At 38.1% G+C, this 16,574-nt stretch overlaps 1 protein-coding gene across 8 annotated transcripts in view; it reads left to right on the forward strand.

The window, feature by feature from the left end:
* The window catches only part of USP54 (ubiquitin specific peptidase 54), a 131,240-nt gene that overhangs the window by 66,529 nt on the left and 48,137 nt on the right, over positions 1-16,574 (forward strand). For 7 of the 8 annotated variants that reach the window (XM_070364720.1, XM_070364724.1, XM_070364725.1 and 4 more), the window contains 2 exons: positions 1,955-2,810; positions 5,339-5,431. In XM_070364720.1, the coding sequence (XP_070220821.1) occupies positions 2,664-2,810; positions 5,339-5,431 (240 nt within the window). In that variant the 5' untranslated portion in view covers positions 1,955-2,663. Of the gene's footprint in view, positions 1-1,079; positions 1,204-1,954; positions 2,811-5,338; positions 5,432-16,574 lie in introns of all 8 variants that reach the window. The other variant, XM_070364722.1, reaches the window with a different exon arrangement.

The following is a 16,574-nucleotide window of genomic DNA, read 5'->3' on the forward strand; positions in this document are numbered from 1 at the left end:
CTTTATTTACTTTCTCATGTATGTTTCACAGATGGATTATATTGTTTGGTGCGAGACCTGCAATTTAATTGAAATATTTTGTCTTCAGTGTTTCTTTGGACCGTTTGTTACTGCCCCTCTTGGCTTTGTTCTTTTTGGCTCTCACCTCTGGTTTCTGACACACCTAATTCAAGCGTGAGAGCTTTTTGCCTTGCCCTACACAGGCCATCCAGAGCCTGAGACTCTTTTTCTGCTACTGCCTTTTTTCCCTTTGCTCCCTGAACTCACGGATGTGTATCATAGGGCAGGCTGAGTTTCAGTGAGCTCCTCACGTGGATCCTGCTGCCAAGTTTTTGGCTTTGAGCAGAGTGGAGGCTTGGTCCTTGTCATTCCTTTGCAGCAGTTAAGCTGAAGGAATGCTGCATGGCTTGTTGGAAATTGCTTAGTGGCCTCCGGTGGGGTGTGTATGAGGGTGTGTGTAGAGAGTTGAGGGTCTTGTAGTCTGTGTGGGAGACGTGGGATCTTTCCTGGTGCTGTGTGCTAATCATCAGGCAGTATTTATTGAGCGCTTCCTTATGACTAGCACTGTGTTAGGAGCTTTTGGAATAATATAATAAAATGCATAAGTAAGTCACAGTAAGTAGTCAAACAAAACTATGTCTCCCACTTACCAACTTTGATTTGAGCAAGTTAATGTCTTTAAGCTTCCCTTTACGCTTCTGTAAAATGGAACTATTAATACCTACTGATTGGGCTGTTATGAAGATTGAGTAAAGAATGTAGGTATTGTTTAGCACATGTATGACACTAGCTAGTATTCCATTTCATACAGTCATGGTCAGAATATATGACTGACACCATATAAAACAAATAAAGAGCAATAAAAACAAATAGAGAATAATATGACACTATAATGTATAATCAAATACTTTAATTGTGACCTGTAGATTATAAATAGTCTGGGAATTTAGAGAAGGGAAAGAACATTCTTATGCAACCATTTAATGTTCCTGTGCCTCAGCTTTTCCACTGAACACACTATAGATAGTGCTAGGTGATCTGAGAAGGATGAAACTGTTACAGCATTTTTGGTTTTTTAGGTCATCCATATGATGGTGAGAAGGAAAGCAGAAGCTTGGGCAACTGTTAGAAGCCAAATTTAATATTTAACATTCTACATTTTTTCTTTATGTGGACCTGGCGGCCTTATAGGAGAACTTAAAGGTGAATATTAGAAGCATTTTCTTCCAAGGAGATTTTTGCCTCTTGCTTCTTTGGCATTTTAATTAGTTGAAGATTATTGTTGGTCAATGGATGGCCTCTGATGGTGACTGCCTTGGATATAATCTGAGGATTAAGTGATTTGTAACCCAAATTATCTCTCTGATCCTCTGGCAAAAAAAATGTAACATACAAACAAACAGGGCAGAAGAAGATTTTGTTTTTTTGGACTGAATATTAAGGACATATGGTTTACTCACCATGAGGGTTTCTCTGGGATGGGACATCTTTACTCAGTAAAGTGATAACATGCCCCTCCCACCTTTAAATAGGCTTTTATAGCCATGGGCATGTAAAACACCTTTAAAATTTTCTGTACTCAAAACATCCAAAAGAAACTGTTTCAATTTCCCAGTTTGGTATGTGTTTACTTGGTAATTTTTTTCTTAGCCTGGTTGTGGAAAGTTCGCATTGGAGTTTTATATTTGTCCAGATCAACTTTCTTCTAGAAAATTTGAGAGAAGTCTCCTATGAAAGTAAGGCTGCTCACACCTTTTCCCCCTGCCTGTTGAGTGGTTCTCCTTTTTGTTGTTGTTGGGCTTATTTTTTTGGTTGGGGGAGGGCTATGTATTGTTTGCCAAGGTTTCAAGTTTATAGTGCGAGGTGAGGCAACGTTGATCTTGGCAGAACAGCACAAAGCTAGTAGAGTCATTAAGTGACGCAAGCTTTTGATTTTTTTTTCTTTCTGTTAAAGCTCTCTGGCACAGCTGGCTAGTCTGGTCACAGAGGAAAAGAGAAGAGATTTTCTGAAGTTGTGGATGGAATAATAGAAGATGTTTGGGACATATTAAAGAACAGCAGCAGAGCAACAACAGCAGAAACTCCATGTATTTCAAACAAACTTCTTAGCTTTCTGAAATCTATGTCAATTGCTTAGAACCTGGGTTTTTACTTCAGAGGATGATGGGACAATGGGACAGGGCAGTAGAAGGCAAGGAGAGTTGTGCTGGATTCTTGGTTGTCTGTCTGCCTCTCCTTCCAGTTGGGAAAATCTTCAATCCACAGGAAGCATTATAAACAAGCCTAAAGAACACACTCTACCCTGATCCTGGATTCTGTTGGAGTTGAGGATTACAGCCACTTCACCAGAATTTTATGGAGTCGGTTCAAGAAAAATAGAAGGAAGCGATACTTAAGGACTTCTCGGTTTGAATTTGTCCTGTGCCATGTTAAATTTTAGGCATTGTTTGGAACAAGTTGAGGACAGCTCTGGCTTGTGGATCTAAGGATGCCTGAGTTTCTTGAGCTACCTATATGATGTTTGAAAGGTTGTAAATTCAAAGTCCTTCAACGTAAATTTGTTAAATTCTGGATTCTCTTTATATTAAGGACTTCAACAAAGACTAAGGACTCCCCCAAAGATACAGAATATTCTCTTGTTTTCAGGCTAAATGTGAACAGTAATGTCTTGGAAGAGAAATTATTTTTCAGGGGGCCGTGGTAGTGTCCAGGGGATGTTTGCTCCTCGAAGCTCAACCTCCATAGCTCCCAGCAAAGGCCTCAGCAATGAGCCAGGACAAAACAGCTGCTTCCTCAACAGTGCCTTGCAGGTAAGGATAATTTCTTTTCGGTGAACTTCAACTTTCAGTTGCTGATGCTGTATTTCTGATTACTTTTTAAAATCTAATACTTGATAGTCTCTGTTTGAGATCAGCAGCTTAAGATCATTTTTTAAGTTCATCTCTGTGATCATAGGCAAGTCACTTTATCTGTTTGAGTCTCAATTACCTGATTTGTAAAAGAGATTAATAATGGTAATAGAAATAATAACTAACTAAAGGGAGGTACATGGACTAGATCGTACTACTTGCTTAGTGACTTTTTTCCTGAACAGTCTCTACTGTTTGTTTTTTTTTTTTCCATTTGAGACTAAGGTGTCTCATCACCCTAGTTGCTTTCCTCCAGTCTAGAAAGCAAAATTCTTTCCATAAGTCAAAGATTTTCAGGTATGTTATTCTTGTCTCATAATATTCAGGCTCTCAGCATACTCACTGATTGGGGTCCAGTCTTTGTCCACTTCTTTGTCTCCTTCCTCTGAGCTCTCCTGTAGTATCTGATTAGATATGCTTACACAGAGCTGGTAGAAAATAAATTCCCCTAAGTTGATTAGCTACTCTAAATTTTCCCTTTTGGTTTTGCTTGCCACATTGCTGCTGCTGCTGCTAAGTCGCTTCAGTTGTATCCGACTCTGTGCGACCCCACAGATGGCAGCCCACCAGGCTCCTCTGTCCGTGGGATTCTCCAGGCAAGAACACTGGAGTGGGTTGCCATTTCCTTCTCCATTGCATGAAAGTGAAAAGTCTAAGTGAAGTCGCTCACTCGTGTCCGACTCTTAGTGACCCCATGGACTGCAGCCTACCAGGCTCCTCCGTCCATGGGATTTTCCAGGCTACGTTAGCCTTCTTAAAACCCTGGTGCTTACTGTCTGTCTGTCTGCCCTGGCCAATCAGGGCCGTAGTGTGATAGGTTCATCCCTCTTAGTCTAACTTTCAAGTGATAACTTTCCCCTTTCTCTCCTCTTCAGAGTAAAAGTAAATCTTAAGATAAATATGCTTGGGTAAAGTATTAATTAGCTTTACACCTCAGATATATGAGAAAATAAGTTGCTATGAGAGAAAAAAAGACATGACAATGTATTTGGTATAAATAGCACTGGACTTAAGAATTAGGAGACCTAGGTCCGAGTTTTAGCCTTTCTTTAGACTAGCCTTGTGACTTTGTACAGGTAATAGTATTTCAGTTTTCTCACTTGTAGTTCAAGAATCTTGTCAAGCTTATTTACTTACTTATTTTGTATTATGAATTTTCATGCACACAACAACCAGGCTCAACAGTGATTAACATTTACCAGTCTTAGTTCATTCATTGCCACTACTCAATTATAGAACATATAATTTATCTACATATACATATTTCTATTTTTATACTTGAAGACATTGATAGTTTTGGAGTGCCTATTATAATCTTGTTACAAGTTAAAAATAATTGTTTCTATGAGCTAATATTCTAACTTTTATGGTATGAAAGCTATGTTCACCACAGGTGTATTGAACCCATTACATTTATTATAAAAAGGTGTTACTTATTTGGGAGTGTAGCATATTTCAACAAACTTTGGAAATATATACCTATAGATACCTAAGTATCAATGTGAAGATACCCCAGAAGTGTCTATTATCTGGTACGCCTAAAGTGTAGTGCCTTTTCAGATATGATGCTTTTAAAATGTTTTCCAGATAAGAGAAGCTTCCTAAGGCATTTATGCTATATATTGCACTGTTTCTTTCTTAACTAAAGTTCAAAGTTTATTCAGATTTCCTGAGTTTTTTACATAGCGCCTTTTTGTATTCCAGAATCCAATCCAAGATGCTGCATTTACTTGTCAGGCTCCTCTTGGCTGTGATAGTTTCTCAGTTTCCTTGTTTTGATAATCAGGACAGTTTTGAATAGTACTAGTCAAGTATTTAGTAGGATGTCCCATTATTGGAATTTGATGTGATTCTCATGATTAAACTGGGGTTATGGGTTTTTGAGAGAAATACCATAAAAGTAAAGTGCTATTCTCATCACTTTCTGTCAAAGTTACATTCTATGAACAGATTTATCACTGTTGATTTTACCGTTATTTTTTAAATTCTGTTGACTTAAGGAGGTCACACCTCTCTCAGAAAGGTCCAAAATGGAGAAATCTAACAAAGACAAAATTCCACACTGCAATTCAAGCTTCTAAATAAGTTTTTAAATATTTTTGCTTTTCTTGTGTGGGCCATTAAAATAAATCCTTATTCTGCAGTTTTTAACCCATAAAATACCTCTTTAGGATCACATTTGATGTATGTCATACCACATTTTCTCTGTGTGATCTACTTTATGTTTGAATTAGTGTTTTTTCTATAATATGGTCATCTGTGCCTCTGATTGGATACTTCACTTTATTTGGACTTTTTTTGATAGATTAGAATGAACTTTTCTCTTGAGAGTAATGATGTCTTCTGTGATCGTTACCTATATTTGCTTGACTTCTTGATTTAAATGGGGAATTTTTGTAGTGTAATGAAGTATCCTCCCTTTTCCTCAGGTTTTATGGCACTTGGACATCTTCCGACGTAGCTTTAGGCAGCTTACAACTCACAAATGCATGGGAGATTCCTGCATCTTTTGTGCTCTCAAGGTAAATACTTCAAACTTGTTTCTTCTCACTGTCGTTAGGTTGCCAAATGATCGATATTGAGGTGGTTTGATTGTTCAGATTAATGCTAAAGAATTTGTTGCTACATTATCTGCCTCTGGTTTAGTGCAAAGGATAAGTATGATTAATTTTGCTTGCTTCAAAGAAATACTACTTGGTATTCTGTTTCTCTGAACCTTTTGCCCATACAACTCTATTTAATGTGATAGGGTACTATTTACATGTGCTCAGACTTTGAGTATTTATCTGAAAAACTAATACTAAATTTTCATTTTGAAAAAACAAACAACCAGCTGTTTTTCATGGAATTAACTATTGTCTATAAAAGCTAAATTTAGCAACAAACTGTTTCTATGAAGAAAAACCAGTACTAAAATTTTCCCATTTTCCCGTTCCCTAATATTTCCCATTATCACATGTAATAGATTCTTTATATTGGTTCTATTTTAGTCTGACTCCAATTTTTTCATTTCTGAATAAAGTGAAACTGAGGATTCATTTAGAGACAAATAAAATGGTGTAATGTGAGAGAGTTCTGACTCAGAGATTTTAGGTAAGTTGCTAAAGAGAAAGAACTAGGATGTATAAAAGGCCCATTCTCCATCAGTTTTCCAACATGTATGCTCTCTGTTTTCTTGGTCCAGATATACAATGCATTATTTGTGGTTGGATGATGAAGCTTCTAGGGTCATTTTTCAGTCTCATGAAGTCTGAATCCTTGGTTTGTCACAAGGATGCTTGGTTGTGATCATTATTAACTTAGTTGTTTTTATATCTGAGAACAGGAATTATAACCAAAAAACTCCAGGGTTATTTCCTAGTTAAATTTGCAACAGCTGAGTCAAAACAATTTTTTGGCCAACATCAGTTTGAAGTTTTAGTCCACGGTAGGCTGATATCTCTGAAAAGAGATAAGTGAGACTTCTGAACTTTTTGCCACTAGCGTCACAAATATCTTTTTTTTCTCTTTGTTTGCAACCATTATAGCTTAGCAAAATATAGAATATAAATTATTGAGGACTTCTTTGGCAGTCTAGTGGTTAAGATTACATGCTTCCACCACAGGGGACATGGGTTTGATCCCTGGTTGGGCAACTAAGATCCTCTGTGCCTCTTAGTGCAGCAAAAAAACAAAAAAATAAATTAGGAAAATAAATTATTGGTTAATTGAGTTTAAATATGAAATTTTAATGAAACCAGATTTTTTACAAGTTGTAACATTTCTGACTATATCCATTCAGACAGAAGTCCATTCAAAAAAGTATTTGGCTTGATTTTCTGAAAGGTACATTGACATTAAGTATCTAATTTTAGATAGACAAGAAACATAGTGGTCCTTTGGCCATCAAGTCCAAGGGAAGTCTGGTTCATGACATTAAAACCAAAAAAAACCAGGGCAAGTTACTTGCTAGGGGTATCTGAATCCTGGGGAATACCTGGTAGGAGAATCTCCTACAGATAGAATTTCTACTGATAGATTTCTACAGATAGAAAACTCATATCTATACCAGGAAGAGATGATGGCACTTACATGACCCTCTGACATGCCTTTGATTAGTTAGGACTGTGCCCTATTCTTCACTGACCCAGACTGGACTCTGGAGAATTGGTTGTCACGGTCTTGTTATGTTTCATTTTCCAGAGGGACAAATTGTTACTTTAATATAAATCAATACAATTATATAAGTCAGATAAAGAAAACCAACCACCAGACCTTATGGGACACCTGAGACATCTGGTTTTTCAAGCTAGAGGGCTAGGGGTGTATCTTGGGAGTTTTTCAGAGAAACAGTTGCTTATGAAAGGTAAGTAAATGGGCTTAGTGAATCAAAGATTATGATTTAGGACTTTCTAGCTCTGAGGATGTGTTGGAATTCTGGTGCTTTCCTCATCAATCACATCATTGCCTGGTCTATCCATTAGATTTCTTTTCCTTCACTGATGCTTTTGCTATGTAAAGTGAAAGTTGCTCAGTTGTGTCTGGCTCTTTGTGACCCCATGGACTATATTGCTAAGTCACTTCAGTCGTGTCCGACTCTGTGCGACCCCATAGACGACAGCCCACCAGGCTCCCCCGTCCCTGGGATTCTCCAGGCAAGAACACTGGAGTGGGTTGCCATTTCCTTCTCCGATGCATGAAAGTGAAAAGTGAAAGTGAAGTTGCTCAGTCGTGTCCGACTCTTAGCGACCCCATGAACTGCAGCCTACCAGGCTCCTCCGTCCATGGGATTTTCCAGGCAAGAGTACTGGAGTGGGGTGCCATTACCTTCTCCATGGACTATATAGTCTATGGAATTCTCCAGGCCAGAATACTGGAGTGGGTAGCCTATCCCTTCTCCAGGGGATCTTCCCAACCCAGGAATCGAACTGGGGTCTCCTGCATTGAAGGCAGATTCTTTACCAACTGAGCTATCAAATTTGCTATATCGGAAGATTAAAAACTTGATTTTTTTTTTTTGTAAAATGCTTTTCAATCCCTCAGTGCTAAATAAATGTTACATAATTAAGCTCTAGTTTGCACATACTTTGTTTTAGATGGCATTATTTGCATTCATTTAATTATTGTGCACTTAATTTGAAAATTAGAGTGTTAGATTTTCCAATAAATGTGCTTAGATAATTGGTTATTTGTATAGACAAAAAGGAAATTAGATCCCTACTTCATATTATACCAAAAGTAAGAATTTCAGATGAATTAAGGACTAAAATGTGAGAAACAAAATTTTGTAAGTTTTAGAAGAAACTATAAGGGAGTATCAAGGCCTAAGTGATAGAGAGGATTTAATAAGTAAGTCATGAAAAATACAAAGCTAAAAAGTTTGACATATTTTACTATAGAAAATTCAAGAACTTCTGTTCATCAGAGGATTCCATAAAGACAGTAAATATACAGGGCTACAAATTGTGAGAAAATGTTTGCATTATATATAATCAACAAGGATTGGTATCTAGCATAGCACTTAGAGAACTCCCATGAAGAGTAAGTAAAAAATAAAATGAGTCAACAGAAAAACTAACAAAAGACATAAATAGGGACTTCCCTGGTAGTCCAGCGTTTAAGACTCTGTGCCTGTGCTCCTAATGCAGGGGTAACAAGTTCAGTTCCTGGTTGGGAAGCTAAGATCCCACATGCCCAAACATGGCCCCCCAAAAAAATTTTTTTTTAAAAAGACATAAATAGACATTTCTCAGAATGGGAAAGCCAGTTAACTTTAAAGGATATGAAAAAGGCTTACCCTCTTTAGTAATCTCAGGCAGTTCAGTTCAGTCACTTAGTCGTGTCCAACTCTTTGTGACCCCATGAATCGTAGCACGTCAGGCCTCCCTGTCCATTACCGACTCCTGGAGTCCACCCAAACCCATGTCCATAGAGTCGATGATGCCATGCAACTATCTCATCCTCTGTCATCCCCTTCTCTTCTTGCCCTCAATCTTTCCCAGCATCAGGGTCTTTTCCAGTGAGTCAGCTCTTCACATCAGGTGGCCAACGTATTGGAGTTTCAGCCTCAACATCCATTTAGTAATCTAAGAAATGTTAATTAAACCATACCCTTCAGATTAGTAGAAATTTAAAAGTTGGATAAAATTGTTACCTAAAAGGTAGAATAATGAGAATTTATGTACATTATTGATTGGAATATAAATTGATACCACTATTTAGGAAACCAAGTTGTCATTGCATTTGTCAAACAAAATTGAAGTAACAGGTATCCTGCTACTCAGTAACTCTACTTCTAGATATTCCCTGTAGAAAACTCCCTGTACATACACACCAGAAGATATATTAGAGGATATTTAAGGTAGTATTTTCCTATGATGACAGAAAAATGGAAGCAACCCATTCCAACTATAGTGTAATGAATTAAAAATTATGGTTTATTCCCAGAGTAAAATACTATATAGTAGTGATAATGAATAGTTGGCAGCTACGTATATCAACTTAAATTAATCACAGAAACATTACAGACAGTCCTCGACTTATGATGGTTTGACTTATGATTGTTTTGACTTTATGATGATACGAAAGCGATATGCATTCAGTAGAAACCTTATTTTGCATTTTGATTTTTTTCTTGGGCTAGTGATGTGATATGATACTTTCTTGTGTTGCTGGGCAGCTATAATGAGCTGTCAGTCAACCACAGTCAGTCATTCCCTGTCAGCCACACAATCATAAGGTTAAACCAACCAATACAGTTATAACCATTCTGTACCCATACAACCATTCTATTTTTCACTTTCAGTATTCAGTAAATTAGATCAGATATTCACTTTACAACAAAGTAGGCTTTATATTAGATTGTTTTGCCCAACTGTAGGCTAATGTAAATGTTCTGAGCATGTTGAAGGTAGGCTATGCAACCCACTCCAGTATTCTTGCCTGGAAAATCCCATGGACAGAGGAGCCTGGTGGGCTACAGTCCATGGGGTCACGAAGAGTTGGACACAACTGAGCGACTTCACTTTCACTTTTCACTTTCATGCATTGGAGAAGGAAATGGCAACCCACTCCAGTGTTCTTGCCTGGAGAATCCCAGGGACGGCGGAGCCTGGTGGGCTGCCGTCTATGGGGTTGCACAGAGTCGGACACGGCTGAAGCGACTTAGCAGCAGCAGCAGCAGCAAGCTATGATATTTGGTAGATAAGTTACATGTATTTTCAGTAGGTTTATTGGGATGTAATCCCATTGGTTTCCTAAGATGATTGGTTTCCTATCATCTCTAAGAGCAGTAGAGATGTAATCCCATTGAATGAAAAAAGCAAGTCACTGAAGACTGCTAAACTATGATTCCATTTATATACAAAGCAAAAACAGGCAGAACTAAATAACATATTGTTCAGGGATACATACATATGATAAAACTGCAGAGAAAAAAGGAATGATTTTCACACAATTTGGGATAATGGTTACCTCTGGAACATGGAATGGAGAGGATATAATCAATTAGGGAGTCTCAAACTCAATTTTTCCATTTTTTTAAGTTGTGTGGTAAGCACATGGGGATTTATTATTCTTTGGTTGTATATACCCATCATGTTTGTTCTTTATTTGAATGATGATTTTTATTATAGAAAAATACAGCAATCTGGAAAGCCTAAAGTGTAGAGAGGGAAACAAAATAGTCTGTATTCCCTCACAGGCGTCTTTATTTCGCTTTATGCCTCCTTTCTGGTCTGTGATATTTCTAGTAATAAGTCTTTTTGCCCACCATTTTAGTAAAAAGAATACTCCCCCCGCCCCATCTCTAATATCTTCCTATTTGTTTGAACCTTAGACTGCCCTGGAGTGATATTTTGAAGTTACTCCCTTATAACCCTGGAGCGGCTTCCAATTGTCTGTTAAATCACTTTAAAAAGCAAGATTATAGACATGTAAAAAACTAATTTCGCACTTCCTTTCGCCTTCCTCTCCTTGCCAAGACTGTTTCAGCTACGACAGTAGACAGTGGCACATAGTGTGCCTGCTTCTTCGGTACGCGTTGCAGACGCCATTCACTCTGCTGCACCCCTTGTCACCCCAAACAATAGCATAATGATAAATAAAACAGTAACACATCCCTTTTGAATCAAACCACATCTACCTGTCAGGACTCTTTTAAGAATTTATCTTCTTTATGAAGTTTTAAAAATACTCTCTCTATGTAGCTCTGTGATTGACTTAAACAATGTTTGGCATGGCTGAGTGGGTTTTGGGGAAGGTGGCCCAGCTTTTCTTCTCTCTTGGTGCTATGCTCAGTGCCTGGACCTTAATATAAACACAGCTTTTCTGGGTTCATGTAGTCTTTTAGTTGCCCTGCCTTCCTCCAGGTGATCTTCCCAACCTGGGGATCAAACTCAGGTCTCCCTCATTGTGGGCAGATGCTTTACTATCTGAGCCACTAGGGAAGCCCGAGTCTTGTAGTAGTTCTTGGTGTTTTTGTTACGGAGTTTGGGTATTGCCTTTTTCTTTCTCTCTTATGTGCTCTTTCACTTTGTCCTGTTCACAGATTTTCATATTGTGACATTTAGCCTCATACTTTTTTTAGTAGGTCCACTAATCTAAGCCTTCCTGCCTCATTTAATAAGGGAAGAGTGAGATATGCAGGGGTGGGGGTGGGGACAGGGAGGGAGTCCATGATGGTAAAGGTCAGCTGTTGAAAGAGTGAAAGGCTAGGGTTCTGTCAGCATAGCAGTTTTACCGTATCCTGTGGTTAGGTTACATGTTAACTTTGTGGTGACCAGCGTGGGCATAATTCTATATTTTTTTCTCTGTGAGTATAATTGTAAATATTTTTCTATTTAAAAATTAAGGGAATATTTGATGAGGCCAGTAAGAATTCCTTTTTGCTGATACTTCATGACCTGTTTGCATTCTTTAGTGCTAAGTTTTATACATAAAATTCTTATTTCTTAGATTTTTTTTTAAAACAAGAGACTCCAGAATCCCTGAATTTGAAATTGTCTGCAAAACTTTCCAATTCTATAAAGTCAGAATTCTTTATGTTAGAGCATAATTGCTTATCTCTAGAACCTACTATTAAGGACAAAAAGAAACACAAACATGTTCCTCGATGAGTCAGAAGTTAGCCAACTTTCTCTTAATCTGATGTTTGGATGAAGGATTTGCCCTTCCAAGTCTGGCTGAAAGATATGTATCCCTGCTTTTTCTCCAGTTGTTTACTTTACCTAGCACCTTAAATATACATTTACTATTGGCCTTATGTGGATACATTTGGATCATGTCTTTATTTTGTTTTTTCTTTTGGTCTGTGAATGTCTGTCAGTAATCCTGTGTCTTATAACCTTCCCTGGTACACTAGAATATGTTGTGTCCAGTACTTTTTGGTGGTTTGTACACAAAACCACAGAAATGGACTAGTTTTGATAGTCTATTTCTTTTGGTCCTGTAGAATATACTGTTGGGTTTTTTTTGGTGTTACTTGACATTGAGTCCCTAAAGTAATTGCAGCCTCGAAATCTTGCATGCAAATTATTAATGAAGAATTTGTTAGTCTTTCTGCTTACTTTGAACCACGATGTCTTTCAACTCTGATTTAGCAAATAGAAGGGACTTGTGTGCTAATTACCCTGTCCCTTCTAAAACACCAAATTTATTCTCATCTAGTATTACTGACCTAAACCCTTGTCACGCCTATAGCCCAGAGCTCTTACTCATATCGAATCTGCTCGTACACCCTGGCCCCCAGGGTATGATTTTACTTTGGTGTTGGTTTATTTATTTATCTCTATCCAGAGGAGGAAATCCGTCCTCTGTACTTAGTATGCCACAAAGATTTTGTTCTCCTTCCAGGGATTGTACTAGAGGCTTTGCAGTGCCAGGATGTAGGACAGAGTGTTTTTTGTTATAGGCAAAGAAGAATGCTGCATTGATTGATTAAATCCAGTAAATCTTCTCAATTAGTGAATTTTTTTTTTAAGACTTAATATAAGGCCTAAAAGCCTCAGAGTGGTGGTGATGATGGAGGTAGGGATGGAAGAAATAGGTTTTTGTATATTAAGGTGTCCTGGAATGTATAAGTCTGTATCTGTAGAGCAGTAAGACTATTGTGAAGGAGCAGTAAAGTCTATGCTCTGCTGATTGCTCACTTGTTAACTGGGAGGAAATTTGAGGGTTAAGGGAACAAATCTCAATATTTTTTTATTTTGTACCATGTAGCTGTTACTATGCAGGGGACTGAAACATACACATACGGAGTAAAGTGGTATAAGGAATTACAGTCTGGTCATTTTTGTTTGTTTGTTTTTTCTGTAGATTTTAGGAAGGTCTTCATTGTCTTGTAGTCATTGCCAGTATCAGAAAACAATAAACCCATTATCCTGGACTGACTATGTAAACCAGGAAATTAGATTTCTGGTATGTTACCCAGAAATTTTAGCTCGTAACAAACAGCCCTCACATAAGGAAGGTCCTTATGTCTAAGGCACGTGTCTAAGTTGAACTTCATTGTTTTGCCTATTTGTGGAATATGACTGTATTTTTGTGATCTTTCTGTTAACCTTTCTTAGTCCTTTTTTTTTTTTTTTTTAACTTTTTGGCTACACTGCACACATGGCATGCTAGATCCCTGACCAGGGGTGGAACCTGTGCCCCCTGCAGTGGAAGCACAGATTCTTAACCGCTTGACCATTGGGGAAGTCCCTAACTTTTCTTAAAGTTGTATTAGTCTGTCCCTAAGTTTTCTGAGTTAATTTAACAATTGACATAACTTGGATAGTATAAAACTTAAGCTCTTATCCTTTGAAAAATTATATATGTGCGGCTGAGTCTCATTGCTGTCCACCTGAAACTATCACGGCCTTGTTAATTGGCTGTGCTGCTACTCCTAAGTCACTTCAGTTGTGTCCAACTCTTTGCGATCCTATGGACCGGAGCCCATGAGGCTCCTCTGTCCATGGGATTCTCCAGGCAAGAATACTGGAGTGGATTGCCATGCCCTCCTCTAGGGCATTCCTGACCCAGGAGTCGAACCTGCATCTCTTATGTCTCCTGCATTGGCAGGCAGGTTTTACCACTAGCATCACCTGTTAATTGGCTATACTCCAATATAAAGTTAAAAAAAAAAAAAAAGCAAAAATGAAATTCTAGAGTTCAGAATTTTACATGATATTTCAAATAGAGAATATGACTACAGGGAAAAATATAGTAGATCACCATGATTCTTTCCTTTCCAGAGTTTATGGCAGAACCTGAAACTTATACAATCTCACAATCCTTGTGCTTGTCCAGAAGGGTTCCATTTTTTATTTCCCCATGGAGTAAATGGTTAGGATATTGATTCTCAAAATTTGATTTGAATTCTGTTGGTAATCTATATGGTCCTACATTTTTGATCTTGGCAAAAACTAGCAGATTGACTTATATTTTAGTTTAGTTTAGCTCAATATTAGTTTATGGTCTCCCACTGAAAGCAGTACTATTCCCTGATGAATCTGGCCTATTTATGCCTCTGTGTCTACCTGTCCAGTGTCTTGAAGTCTTGGTATTTCTGTGTCTCTACCTTTGTGTGTATGTGGGTGTCTTTTTTGTATGAGTGGGAGGAATGAGGGTGAAAGGTAGTTTATGATGGTCTTTTACTTCACCACTGCAAGTCCAAGGTTTTAGATTATGAACTGAGTGCAAATAAAGCCCTAAACTCATGGGGAGAAAATGGTATTGATAACTGAATTTAATTTAAAGGAACTGAAATAGGATATGTGGTTAATTTTCTAATTAGGAAGTCCAGAGGCTATTTTAAGACATAAAGTTAAAGAATCCCAGGAGAGAAACTGGCCAGCTGTTCTCTGCCTCCCCCAGAGTTTGAGCAAGCGTTTCTGTTGAACTGACTGAATACCTTTTTCTAAGAGTGTGGTAGTAGTATTATGGTTATGTTTTAAACTAGAAGTGTTCTTATTTTTTTAGAGGCATCTCCTGAATATTTACAGATGGATAATGTCTGGTATTTGTTTCAAAATGATCTGGGAAAGGGGTGAGTGGGTGGGTGATATATATAGAATAAGCTTGGCCACAGGCCAATAGTTGTTGAGAATGGATAATGGGTACAAGGAAATTTATTGTGCCATTTTGTCTAACCTGGTATGTTTGAACTTCTTTGCAATAAATGTTAAAAATCCAGTGTTACTCTTTTGGGTGCCAGAATGGTAAACATTTAAACATTCTTTCTCCTCTTGAAAGAAAACGTTCAACTTTCTTTTGAACACACAAAACTAGGATGAAATTTCTCTCTTTCAGCAGTCAGTGACCCACTAGGAGTAGCTCCTTTATCTTCCTTTCAAAGGATTGTGTTTACAAACATGCTCAATTGGCCATGTCTAGGTTTATGATTTGTTTAGGTGTATGATTTCCAGGAGGTGTGGGGGGAAAAAAGATAGTTACAAGAGCCAAAATTATAGATTTGGGAAGCTCAAAGCAAGAAGAGAAATCCTGAGAATTGAGTTAGCAGCAGTGTGTAACATGCGTCATGCCTTTGTAGAAAATATTGCTGGACACCTCTCAGAGGTGAGTTGGACTGCCAACTAGGGCACTTTCCAAAAACCTTGGGTCCATAAAGCATCAAATTTAGTGACAGCCCTTTTCTTTGACCTGTATCTTCCCTACTCATGACTTCTTTTTGATACAGAGCTAGGAAGTTCTGAGAGAGAAATAATCAGCTATTCCTTGCTTAAAGACAAAGTCTGTGTTTTAAGGGAAAGAAAAAAAATCTCAAGCAACAGCTGCATTTGTACATGCCAAAGTACAAAGACTTTCTGTCTTTATGGTGCTTTTATCTTATTTACATGGTTTTTACTAATCCAAATAATTATATGCTCATGTGGGTAGAATTGTTTTGCTCCTTGATCCAAGAGAGATGGGTGGGGAAGCACCTGCTTTTAGTCATTAAAGTCTTGTTGCTTTTGCACCGCATCCAGGAAAATAGTTAATAAACAAAAAGTAATTTGCCTTTTCCTGAGAATGAAAAGGAACACCTCTTTGGTTTCACTCTGTGAAGAAGAGCAGAGAGAAACCTCCAAGTTGGGTTTTCTATTTATTGAAATGAAACTGACAGGGACCCCACAGAGGAAAATGATTCCTGGGTTTTGGTTCTTCCTGCCCTCTCTCCCTCTCTGCCATAGAACTCAGCAACTGGAAGAATACCAGTTTTTGTTCCTTATTGGTGCTACCACCTGTTCTTATTGCTGAACTAAATGTTCTTGGCTTTCTTTGGTGTGAATAGGATCTCCCTCTGGGAAAGGTGGGAGGAGGGCGAAAAAGGGAACAGGAGAAGGCTCGTTCCAGCCTTGTGCTCCTGTGAGAGGGACACACAGGGGTTAGTGTGCTGCCCTAACAGAGGGGCTTTGTGCTCTAGCTTCTTCCAGAGCTGTGGCTCCACAGATGCACGCTGGGCAGGCTGAGGCTGCCTCATCCCTTATGCACATGCTTTTCCTAACAAGACCGATAATAGTTAAAATAAGAAAAGAAAGAATATGCAAGCAGAGGCTATTCTGAAAAGATATTCAGTGTGTATGGAGAAAGCTGTCTGTAACTAAGAGGTTAAAAAAGAGTAGCATGGAGATGATGCCACTGAGCGCAAGAGCCAGATCTGTTGTTGCATATGCACCGTGGATGCAGGCAGAGCTCTGACTTTAA

Source organism: Bos mutus, chromosome 28, assembly GCF_027580195.1.
Source record: "Bos mutus isolate GX-2022 chromosome 28, NWIPB_WYAK_1.1, whole genome shotgun sequence".
In the NCBI taxonomy this organism is placed as follows: domain Eukaryota; kingdom Metazoa; phylum Chordata; class Mammalia; order Artiodactyla; family Bovidae; genus Bos; species Bos mutus.